This window comes from Misgurnus anguillicaudatus, chromosome 21, assembly GCF_027580225.2.
Source record: "Misgurnus anguillicaudatus chromosome 21, ASM2758022v2, whole genome shotgun sequence".
NCBI lineage: Eukaryota > Metazoa > Chordata > Actinopteri > Cypriniformes > Cobitidae > Misgurnus > Misgurnus anguillicaudatus.
Window position 1 is genome coordinate 8,870,558 of NC_073357.2, and position 13,438 is coordinate 8,883,995.

Genomic DNA, 13,438 nt, shown 5'->3' on the forward strand with positions numbered 1-13,438 from the left:
TTTATATGGGCGCAAAGGATCATGGGTTTGTACCCAGGGAACACACATACTAATAAAAATGTAATGCACTGTAAATTGCTTCAGATAAAGGTGTCTGCCAAATGCGTAAATGTAAATTTACAATAGGATCTTGGAGCCAAATATCAAGGCAGCAACGCAATGCAGGTGGCAAATGTTGATTGTAAAAGCATTTTCATTTAATACTGAAAAATATACAATAATTCTCTATGATAATATAATAAACATCTTTTCTATTGTACCTTGTGTGTGCGCGCTATGTACCATTATGCTTATTTGCATGTTGTGATATTAGCTTAGCATCACGCTAACACCAAACTCAGATGAAATAATTTAAAGGTCAAGTCTTTGGGAGCGAATGGTGTCACTGCCCATGGTGATCATTCTAAATCAGTGACTTCTGAGATTCTGCTTAAGAAGTCAGCTGCTTATATAGGCAGTAAACAGCATTTTGGAACAGAGCCACAATGAAATATTAGTTTTGACCAACAGACAGTTTTCATTCACAGTCCTACAATTTGACCACTCTCTTACTACATGAACATCATTTTGTAGTTCACAGTATTTCAATTTTAATAAAGTAAGTGCAAAAAGCAACATTTCACTTTCAAAACAAACTGAGCTAGCTAAAAGTAATTTAGCAATTCAAGTATATTAAGATTATATATGATATAACAAGGCAAAAGATAATCACAATCAAAATGTAAGCAGCTATGCTACAATTAAGTTTTTGAATTGCTGCATTTAGATACAGACCTCATAATATAGGGATGCAATTAATGTTCGGCAACCGAAACTATTTGTCTAAAAACAGTAAAAAAGCATTTGGCAGAATAAGTGCAAACACTGTTTAAATTTAATCAAACAATAAAGTTTTTGATGGGACGATCAAATAGCAACCAACGTAGAGTGAGAAGCCTGCATGCTTTATAAATATCAGGACCAGTCAAATAAATGCAAATGACACCACACAACAAAGGATTTCTTTTGGAAAAAAACTCGCTGGGGTAAAACACTAAAATAAATACTAAACAATGAAAAAATAAACCAGCTAACCCACCAGCTTGACCATACCAGCTACTTCAACTTACAGCCTGGTCAAGCTTGTTTAAGCTGGTGGGTCAGCTGGTCTCCCAACCAGGCCAGCTAAAAAGTGTCTAAAACCCCTCTAAAACCTAGCTGCTACACCAGCGTAACCAGCTTAAACTAAGCTGGGAGACCAGTTAAACTAGCTAAGGCTGGTTTTAGCTGGTTTTTCAGCAGGGGAAGCATTTTAGTGTCTGAGAAAGAAGCTTTCTGGTCTTCGGTTCAGTTTCCGAAGACTGGTTTTAGTGGTCAAAAGCAGTAGCAAAAGTAGTAGGTTTGTATTATTAAATTGCAGACAAAGATTTTGGACAGCTAGGTTGGCTTGGTGCGAAATGGGTGTTGTAGGGTGCCCAACCTTATATTCTCTTATACGCCCCCAAAATATCTAGTGATAGTCCTGACAGTTGCTGAACATTCAGTGCATCCCTAAATCAAAACTATGTCACTAATAAAATGATATGAATAAACATCATTTTATTGTACCTCAGAACTCTTGATCACCCCTCAATACAATCACTTACATTTGTATTCTCGCATACATACTGTGGTCTCACTGAATGCATGTGGCAATGAATTATATAGATTTTATAGAAAAAGACATTGCACAACCCAGCCTTTCCAGTATTCTCCAAAGATAAATGTCTCTCTGCTCTGAAACATTCTGCTTGCGTAGTCAAAATAACGTTTGTTTTAATTCTTATAATCATTGTACAGTAAAAAATATAATATGCTTAAACTTAAAGCTTTCCCTCCAGTTTCTATTGCAGTACCAGAAAAAGCAGACATAAAACATATTGGTACATAATATATTGGACTATAAAACAAGTGTGCATCTCTGAGCCTTTAGTAAGGTTATCTACTATATTCAAAGTATAAATATTGACTATTATAAATAAAAAAGACAAACATCAAATTTCATAATGAATTATCTGTTATAATATACCTTGAATGACATTCCCAAAAAGTCTAAGGCCGGTGGCTCAAATTAGACCTAATCACAGACTATAATATTAAATCGAGAAACTCGACAAAAAGTTCTCTAGTGTCCCAGGTTTACCCAGTAAAGATAAAATTATACAAACACAAATCCACAGAATACAAGAAACCTCAAGACTTCATGGTGCAAATGGGCACTACGATGACCAGTATCACAGTGCAGGCAGCCGCTGCAATCAGCGCGCCAATCTTACATGCCTTGGCCCTGCGAAACTCCGCCTCTTTGCGTTTGAGCAGTGAATCATAACCTGGAGTGTAGATGTCTTCCATCCAGTATTCCAGATTGTTGGGGTTGAGTGAATCCTGGACCTGCAGATGGAAAGAAAGGTGAGATGTTTTGATGAGATACTGGAAACTAAGTGGGCCGTTATAGTGTTCTAGTCACGGGTGAGAAATAAAGACTGTGGATGATGAATAGAGCTCCGGTCTAGTCATCAAACTAACTGCAGATAGATTACCGAAGCAACACATCCTACTGAGATGAGATTGTTCATCACATCGCCATTTTAATACATGTGGAATAAGGGAGACATAGAGTATCCTGGAGGAAGATTAAAACAGGAAGGCAAAAGTAACTAGAGACAAGAATGACTGACAACTAGACAATTCAAGTGAGATCTACCAAAACTAGATTTTACATTTTGCCTGGTGATTGCTAGGGTGTTATGGGTGGTTGCTAGGGCATTGCTAAGTGGTTGCTTAAGTATACCAAGGTGATTGTTGGTCTCTAGGCTGTCATTCTGAATTCTGAAGCTTTTTTTTAAAGAGAATTACAGTGCATTCAAGTTACTGTACATCTTAATCAGTGTGTGTATTTCCCAGAGATTAAATCCAAATATAATGCTCAACAAATTGTTTAAAAAACCTTCTACACCCTTAATGACAAAATAATTATAACTAAGGCTTTGTGGTGCAATTGTGCTTTGTGCACTAGATACGAGTCAGATCCAGCAGGCAAAAACTGTAAGTGGGAATACTTGGAAAAGTAATAGCCAGATGCAGAGCTGAATCCACAGCGGGCAAGGGACATGAGGCGTGTGGAAGTCCGCTCCACCCTGGCGTGGACTGTAAGCTAAGTCCTTTTGGATGCTTTCCCAGTGGAAGCCTGTCCCGCAGTGTGGACTTCTCAGAATATGGCTGTTTGAGAGTGCATCCCAAATGAGGTGGTAAACTTCATCCAAGGCTCAAAGGCTAAATACCAGCACAAGACCGATAGTCGACAAGGAAAGTTGAAAAGAACTTGAAAAAGACAGTTCAACAGGGCGTGAAACCATGAAATGGTAAACAGATGGGGTCCGATCTGTCTGCCCCGAATATTCAATCTGCCGGGGGTGGCCACAACCAGTCCCAGGTTGGGTTGGAAGCATTGGGGTGACCAGATGAATTGTGTTATTCCTGTCCATACCACAAACGGTTACAGGACAGGGTAAACACTGAAATTTGATACTTAAGAATGGGGGTTCGTTCAAATCACTAAACCTAATTACAAGCAATAGTAATGGTCCTATGCTGAGCAATAGCCAGGGTATTTAACCTGCCGAGACTGGCCAGTGTGAGCTAATCTCTTTGAGGAGCCCCTCCTGGTAGTGTTGGGGTGGCCACAGCCGGTCCCAGGTTGGCTTGGAAGATGAACAAGGTTCACATTGAAATTTTATACATCGGCATGGGGGCTTGTTCAAATTCCTAATCCTAAAAACAAGCAATAGTAATGGTACTGCATTATGCTCAGCAAAGGCCATAGTAATGGCATACAGCCTGAGGTAAATAACATAACCATCCATCATTATCCATCAATGCTTTTCCTTCCTGGCTTTCTCACTTTCTGAAGTCAGTACGGGTCATCAAAAGCAGAGCTCCGATAAAACAAGGTAAGACAAGACATTTATCGACTATAAACATTACTCCTGTCAGTGTTCATTTTAAACCAGCACAACCAAAGCTGGCAACACATCTCAGCTGAATGCCCTGCTTTTTCATGAATTTCATGTGGTCAGAAAATCTATGTCTGGTGGTAGAAGGTCAGCACATCGATTAAAAATGTTGTCTTGAGCAGACTGTTTAGACTTTAATTGGGTGCACATATAGGAGCTGTGAGCAATGCTGTATCTCTTAATTTCTACCACTTTAATGTCAAGCTATCAAGACTCAGAGCTAATGAGCAAAAAGCCACTCAAAAATGATATATTAATAATGAGAAGTTTAAAAGGTTTGCAATAAAAATGTGCCATAAAATCATAAAACACACACTTTTTCATTTTTTTTTATAAAAATGTAAATACGCCCAGGAATGCATATTTGTTTTTTCCAGAAGACAAATTTTAAGATACATTTTTGATTTTAAAGCGTAACTAAACCCAAACCAACTTTTTTAGTTAATGATCTGTAAGAATGGGGCTTTATTAGTGCTGTTCATTGATTTAAGTAAGTTTTTTTGACATTTGGATATAAAGTGTTTCAATACTACAATATAGGGTGTAAAACATCTGAGTGCTGCCCTCTTCAGGTTGAACGGTGGCTACTGCAGTTGAATTTTCCTATTGGATGGTGGGTTCTAAAAAATGACTCATGACGTAAACAGGTTCAAGATCACCACGCCCTTGTTACGATCTCACCACACACTTAGTTCGTCCCTTGGGATCTGCCCACTTTTCTTGCATTTTTCAAATATTGCCAGTGGGTGGAGTCAGGCTCTGACCAGGGGTTTAGTTACGCTTTAAAAAGTGCTTTCACACACAGTCTTTACTGGTAAATTACCATTAGGAGACCACCTTTTTAACAATACTGTTAAATCAGTTCTGGCAATTTTCTAGTAAGGGAAGTTCTAAGACCACCAGTAATTTACTGGTACAATGTTATGTGAACAGAGAATAAGATTACTGGTATGAGCATGTACAATGTCAGTACTGGGTCACACACACGCACGCACGCACACACACACACACACAAAATAATTAATTATTGAAAAAACTATGGTAAATTATATAAATTGACTTATCTGTGAAATCGCATAGAAAACCGACTTTGGAATATATTGGCTTAGGAAATAAACACGTATTATGATAATATATCATAAAATTTAGCCAATCAACGTAGTCAAATCTGATCCGAGATGGGCAATTTTTCTGTTGCCCCAAACGGCTACATTCAGCACTGAGAGATGGGACACAATTTTCACTATGTACACAGAAACTTTGAAGATGGGAAAGTGGAGTGGGTGGGGTGCAATGCAGGGGACAGTTCTCTCTGAATACAGGCCTATAGTTTTCAGAATAATCTGAAATAATAAAAATAGGTATTACAAAACAATTATGGTCACCAAGGTGAATTTGTTTAGTTTTGTCTGGTCGTGACAAAGTGGTGCGGAGATGGGAATCAGTTGATAACCGACTGCCAAATAAACACAGAGAGGGACAGGAAAATGTCAAAATCATCAAGTGCTTAATTTAGAAGAAAAGAGGAGACGCAAGCAAAACATGAAGGTATGATTAACTCATTCACCACCAGCCTTTTTGAAAAAAGTTGCCCACCTGCATTTTTGTGATTTTAACAAAATTTTCACAAAATTCCTTGCAGGAAAAATTATTTTCTATAAATATATAAACATACAAATTATATCAAATTAAATAACACACCCTCTGCTTTCAAACAAACAATAAACAAACAAACAAAATGGGGAAAAAACGTTTCATTATATATTTACTTTTTCTACTTAATTTAACCACTGAAATATGGATATTTCTCTTCAAAAATACAACATTTTGAGCAAAAAGCTTAAAAAATTGCGTTTTTGTAAAGAAATTTATGTTAGAGATCAGACTCAGAATGACTATCAAACATAAAGGCAGTTAAAATAACCATTAAATCTTTTTAACTTCCGTTTTTGATAAATTCGTTTTGGCGCCATCTGGTGGATAAAAGCGGTATTACACTTTCACTTTGAAATTCGTCCAGAAAGGCATATTTATTAGTTAAATATGAACTCATAAATGAACTAGTCAATGGTGGTGAATGAGTTAATATGGTATCCATGTCATGAATAAAGTGCTAATGTTAAAGACAGACTATGCAGTTATTTTACCTTAATATAACAGCTTCAAAGTAATTTTGGTGGTAAACAAAGTCATAGTAGGGCGAATCATCCTCCTGTTGAAGCTCGGGGAGGACGCCTTTAGCAAAATCAGCAATGCAAGCTTGAGAGAACCGCCCCTGACAAATCTCGCGAGAATCACGACTTGCTTTACGGCAACAACGTCACACACGTTAGGCTTGTTCGACTTTGTGTGGCGCTGCAAGAACCGACCGTCAGATGATGTAAAAGTACCACGAGAATGATCCGAGACGGCACTTTGGCATCCGGCTGTCGGTTCTTGCAGCGCTGCATGAAGTCAATCAAGCGTATAACAACAACTGCACGCACGAATTTGAGACGTATGGCTAAACGATTTAAAAGTTACGATTTAAAAGCGCGTTCGGAAGAGAGTAGGAAAAGGAAAAGAGAATCTGACCGCGTTAGGAACCGTACAAGAGTCCTACTCGGTCAGGTTTTTACTCGTTGGCGTGAGCTAAAAGACAGCACTGGATAGGATGCTGATCTGGCGATCTTGTTGATGGACTAGTAAGCAGGGGTTAAAGCAAAAAAAAATCCTGAGCCTGAACTTTTGCCGGGGGCGGACACATTGTTGAAACTAACTAGTAACGTATCTGCCATTAACACTTGACAAACTTAAAATACAGATTATGATGGGCTATTTGAAACACCAATACAAAAGAAAGGTTACTCAAAATATATTTCAATAAAATATGGTGCAACACAAAAATTGTTTAACTTTTTTGTCATCATTTACTATATGCCCCAAAGTAAACCATCAGACTGAACAAAATCAGTCACTTTGTGCATTTAAGGGTAAATACATCAATGTTGTGCATTATGAGAGTAAAAATAAGTTGCTAGATCTATGAGGGATTTTATGTTCTTATTAACAATTTTGTGCTCTATTAGTAAAATCTTTGGTTGCATATATGTATGGTAATAATAGGGCACACAAGCCACATACACATGTTAAATGAGATTCATTGTTAAATGTTAAATGAGATTCATTGTTGGTCAAAACATGTTTAATGTTTATATAATAGAGTAAGCATTTAATAAATATTTATTAGGGGTGTGACGAGACACGAGATTGGGTTTATGAGAAGGAGACGAGATTTTTACACTTTTTTAAGAAATCCTCAGTGATTAAATAAATGGGAAACTGAAATCACATTACTTTTAAATAATTTAACTAATCTAGGACTGTCCCAGACAATTATTTTGCTAATTGATAGTGAAGTAATTTGATATTTTTCGTAATAAAAATAGACTCAAGTGAGCAATAACCTTTAAAATTACATAATAATTATGATCCAATAATAACTGTAAATAAAGTATCAAAACCAAGTTACATTAAACAACAATATAGCTGCAAGCAGCGATGGCGGGCCCTCGCACTTTTTTTTACCGCTACACGGTGCCTTCGAGAAAACGATGCACGGTGGGCAAGGGCATCAAGTGGGTAAATATCAGTGGGCAATTTAATGTTGTTACCGACACATTTGGGGACTGAAGGTAAAAAAAACCCACATTTTAGACAAACGGGGGCGCTACTGAGTGACTTATGAGACACACCTATGTCTGACCTGTTTGTCCACACTAAACAGTCGACAACTCTGATGTGTGTGCCAATTTCAAGTTATTCTAACCACGCCAAGAGCCTTAAATATGCCTGAAATTATAGTAAACTTTGATGCGTTGCCAGGGGAACAACGTTCGAGATATCAAAAATCCCTTCGCAATTTATCATCCACATTGTCTCGTCATCATGTTGACCACTTTTGGTGTCAATCGCATGAATATCCTAGAAGGAGTATTTAAAAGACCATCGCATGGAACTGACAAAAAAATCCACCTTTGTGACCAACACACTTCCTGGCGCCTGGTGGTGGCGCTATACCCGGGAGTCACAATCGGCACATCGATACGATTGGAATCTTCAGATGAACAAACACCCCACATGTCATCACAATAAGACATTTTGTGCCTTAGATATTAGACACTTCCTGTTTCTCAGAATTCGCCATGAATTTGTCACCTCGCCATGCCAGAACCGTTCGATATATCAAAAATCCCTTCGCAATATATCATCTACAAGGTCTCGGCATCATGTTCACCACGTTAGGTGTCAATCGCATGAATCCCCTAGGAGGAGTATTTAAAAGTTCACCGCATGCGTTTTTGAAACAATCCAAAATGGCCGACTTTCTGTTGGGCGGAGTTAATAGGTTTGAGCACGAAAGTTGTTCGGGTCGATAAGATCTATATGCATACCAACTTTCGTACATGTGCGTACATGTTTGCCCGATCTGTGCACCAATGTTTTATTTTGCATTACAGGGGGCGCTACAGAACTCCCCTGCCACGCCCGTGTTCCAGCCTTTGCCCAGTCCTAATGGCCGACGACTCTGATATCTGTGCCAAATTTCAAGAGTTTTCGAGTATGTTAAGGCACCCAAATTGCTCCAAAATGTAAAAAAAATAATAAAAAAATAATAATAATAAAAATATAGCTGCAAGAAGCAATGGCGGGCCCTTGCACGTTTTTTTACCGCTACATGGTGCGTCCGAGAAAACGATGCACGGTGGGCAAGGGCATCAAGTGGGTAAAATATCAGTGGGCTATTTAATGTTTTTTCTGAGCCATTTGGGGACTGTAGGTTAAAAACAACCCCACATTTTAGACAAACAGGGGCACTAGTGAGCCACTTAAGAGACACGCCTTTATCTGACCTTTTTGTGCACACTTAACAGCCGAAAACTCTGATGTGTGTGCCAAATTTAAAGTTCAACTAAGCACGCCAGGAGCCTAAACATGCCTGAAATTAAAGTAAAGTTTGACGCGTTCCCATGGGAACAGCGTTCGAGATGTCAAAAATTCCTTCGCAATTTATCATCTACAATGTCTCAGCATCATGTTGACCACTTCTGGTGTCAATCGCATGAATCCCATACAAGGAGTATTTAAAGGTTCACAGCATGTAACTGTTAGCCTTAAATATGTGTAAAAATTAAAGTAAAGTTTGATGCATTGCCATGGGAACAGCGTTCGAGATATCAAAACTCCCTTCGCAATTTATCATCTACAATGTCTTTGCATTATGTTGACCACTTCTCGTGTCAATCGCATGAAAATCCTAGGAGGAGTATTTAAAAGTTAACTGTATGCAACTGAAAGGCTTAAATATGCCTTTAAAATGAAAGTAAAGTTTGACAGGTTGCCATGGGAACAGCGTTTGAGATATCAAAAATCCCTTCGCAATTTATCATCTACAATGTCTTGGCATCATGGTGACCACTTCTCGTGTCAATCGCATGAAAATCCTAGAAGGAGTATTTAAAAGAACATTGCATGGAACTTTCAAAAAAATCCAGCTTTGTGACTGACACACTTCCTGGCGCCTGCTGGTGGCGCTATACCTGGGAGTCACAATAGGCACATCGATGCGATCGGAATCTTCAGACGAACAAACACCCCGCGTGTCATTACAATAAGACATTTTTTGCCTTAGATATTAGACACTTCCTGTTTCTCTGATTTCGCCACAACTTTGTCGGCTCGCCATGGCAGAACCGTTCGAGATATCAAAAATCCCTTCGCAATTTAGCAAGTCCAATGTCTCGACATCATGTTCACCACTTTTGGTGTCAATCGCATGCATCCTCTAGGAGGAGTATTCAAAAGTTCAACGCATGCATTTATTAAACAATCCAAAATAGCTGACTTCCTGTTGGGCGGAGCTTAAATGTTAGAGGGCGAAAGTTGTTCGGGTCGATGAGATCTATATGCGTACCAACTCTCGTACATGTGCGTACATATTTGCACGATCTGTGCATGAATGTTTTTCTTTGCATTACAGGGGGCGCTTCAGAGCCCCCGTGCCACGCCCGTGTTCCAGCCTTTGCCCGTTTGCAATGACGGACGACTCTGACGTCTGTGCCAAATTTCAAGAGTTTTCGAGTATGTTAAGGCCCCCAAAATGTTCAAAAGTGTTAAAAAAAAAAAAATAATAATAATAATAATAATAAAAATATAGCTGCAAGCAGCAATGGCGGGCCCTCGCACGTTTTTTTACCGCTACACGGTGCGTCCGAGAAAACGATGCACAGCGGGCAAGGGCATCAAGTGGGTAAAATATCAGTGGGCTATTTAATGTTGTTTCTGAGGCATTTGGGGACTGTAGGTAAAAGAAACCCCACATTTTAGACAAACAGGGGCACTAGTGAGCCACTTAAGAGACACGCCTGTGTGTGACCTTTTTGTCAACACTTAACAGCCGAAAACTCTGATGTGTGTGCCAAATTTAAACTTAAACTAAGCACGCCAAGAGCCTTAAATATGCCTGAAATTAAAGTAAAGTTTGACGCGTTGCCATGGGAACAGCGTTCGAGATGTCAAAAATTCCTTCGCAATTTATCATCTACAATGTCTCGGCATCATGTCGACCACTTCTGGTGTCAATCGCATGAATCCCATACGAGGAGTATTTAAAGGTTCACAGCATGTAACTGTCAGCCTTAAATATGTGTAAAAATGAAAGTAAAGTTTGATGCATTGCCATGGGAACACCGTTTGAGATATCAAAAATCCCTTCGCAATTTATCATCTACAATGTCTCGGTATCATGTTGACCACTTCTCGTGTCAATCGCATGAAAATCCTAGAAGGAGTATTTAAAAGTTAACTGTATGCAACTGAAAGGCTTAAATATGCCTTTAAAATGAAAGTAAAGTTTGACGCGTTGCCATGGGAACAGCGTTTGAGATATCAAAAATCCCTTCGCAATTTATCATCTACGATGTCTCGGCATCATGGTGACCACTTTTGGTGTCAATCGCATGAATATTCTAGAAGGAGTATTTAAAAGAACATTGCATGCAACTGTCAAAAAAATCCACCTTTGTGACTGACACACTTCCTGGCGCCTGGTGGTGGCGCTATACCCGAGACTCACAATAGGCACATCGATGCGATCGGAAGCTTCAGAAGAACAAACACCCCGTGTGTCATCACAATTAGACATTTTTTGCCTTAGATATTAGACACTTCCTGTTTCTGTGATTTCGCCACAACTTTGTCGCCTCGCCATGGCAGAACCGTTTGAGATATCAAAAATCCCTTCGCAATTTAGCAAGTACAATGTCTCGACATCATGTTACCCACGTTTGGTGTCATTTGCATGAATCCTCTAGGAGGAGTATTTAAAAGTTCACTGCATGCATTTTTTAAACAACCCAAAATGGCCGACTTCCTGTTGGGCGGAGCTAAAATGTTAGAGGGCGAAAGTTGTTCAGGTCGATGAGATCTATATGCGTACCAACTCTCGTACATGTGCGTACATGTTTGCCCGATCTGTGCCCCAATGTTTGTTTTTGCATTACAGGGGGCGCTACAGAGCCCCCCTGCCACGCCCGTGTTCCAGCCTTTGCCCAGACCTGATGGCCGACGACTCTGACGTCTGTGCCAAATTTCAAGAGTTTTCGAGTATGTTTAGGCACCCAAAGTGCCCAAAAGTGTTAAAAAAAAATAATAATAATAAAAAATATAGCTGCAAGCAGCGATGGCGGGCCCTCGCACGTATTTTTACCGCTACACGGTGCCTCCGAGAAAACAATGAACGGTGGGCAAGTGCATCAAGTGGGTAAATATCAGTGGACTATTTATGTTGTTACTGACCCAATTGGGGACTGTAGGTAAAAGAAACCCCACATTTTGGACAAACGGGGGCGCTAGTGAGACACTAAATAGACACGCCTTTATCTGACGTTTTTGTCAACACTTAACAGCCGACAACTCTGATGTGTTTGCCAAATTTAAATTTAATCTAAGCACGCCAAGAGCCTTAAATATGCCTGAAATAATAGTAAACTTTGATGCATTGCCATGGGAACAGCGTTCGAGATGTCAAAAATTCCTTCGCATTTTAGCATCTACAATGTCTCAGCATCATGTTGACCACTTCTGGTGTCAATAACATTATTTACCTAGAAGGAGTATTTAAAAGAACATCACATGCAACTGTAATGCTTAAATAAGCCTTTAAAATGAAAGTAAAATTTGTCGCGTTGCCATAGGAACAACATTCGAGATATCAAAAATCCCTTCGCAATTTATCATCTACAATGTCTCAGCATCATGTTGACCACTTTTGGTGTCAATCGCATGAATATCCTAGAAGGAGTATTTAAAAGTTCACTGCATGAAACTGTAAGGCTTAAATATGCCTTTAAAATGAAAGTAAAGTTTGACACGTTGCCATGGGAACAGCGTTCGAGATATCAAAAATCCCTTCGCAATTTATCATCTACAATGTCTCATCATCATGTTGACCACTTTTGGTGTCAATTGCATGATTTTTCTAGAAGGAGTATTTAAAAGAACATTGCATGGAACTGTCAAAAAAATCCAGCTTTGTAACTGACACACTTCCTGCCGCCTGGTGGTGGCGCTATACCCGGGAGTCACAATAGGCGCATCGATGCGATCGGAATCTTCAGATGAACAAACACCCCGCTTGTCATTACAATAAGACATTTTTTGCCATAGATATTAGACACTTCCTGTTTCTCTGATTTCGCCATGACTTTGCCGCTTCGCCATGGCAACACCGTTCGAGATATCAAAAATCCCTTCGCAATTTAGCAAGTCCAATGTCTTGACATCATGATCACCACTTTTGGTGTCATTTGCATGAATCCCCTAGGAGGAGTATTCAAAAGTTCACCGCATGCATTTTTTAAACAATCCAAAATGGTGGACTTCCTGTTGGGCGGGGCTAAAATGTTAGAGGGCGAAAGTTGTTCGGGTCGATGAGATCTATATGCGTACCAACTTTCGTACATGTGCGTACATGCTTGCCCAATCTGTGCACCAATGTTTGTTTTTGCATTACAGGGGGCGCTACAGAGCCCCTGTGCCACGCCCGTGTTTCAGCCTTTGCATGAGCCTAGTGGTATGGGACTCTGACATGTGTGCCAAATTTCAAGAGTTTTCGAGTATGTTAAGGGACCCAAATTAGGTCAAGTGTTGAAAAAAAAAAAAATAAATAAATAAAAATAATAATCCTAAGGAAAACAATAGGGCTTCGCACCTTTCGGTGCAGGCCATTCTGGCCTGCTCCTCGGTGCTCGGGCCCTAAAAAAATAAAAATAAAAATAAAAAAAATAATAATCCGAGCAAAAACAATAGGGCTTCGCACCTTTCAGTGCAGGCCATTCTGGCCTGCTCCTCGGTGCTCGGGCCCTAAA

The 13,438-nt window shown here is 39.4% G+C and overlaps 1 protein-coding gene across 1 annotated transcript in view; it reads right to left on the reverse strand.

Moving 5' to 3' along the window:
- Positions 1-1,094: 1,094 nt before the first annotated feature.
- minar1 (membrane integral NOTCH2 associated receptor 1) overlaps positions 1,095-13,438 on the reverse strand; it is a 50,503-nt gene continuing 38,159 nt past the window's right edge. The window contains exon 4 of the mRNA XM_073859016.1: positions 1,095-2,409. Within this exon, the coding sequence (XP_073715117.1) occupies positions 2,212-2,409 (198 nt within the window). The 3' untranslated portion in view covers positions 1,095-2,211. The remainder of the gene's footprint in view (positions 2,410-13,438) is intronic.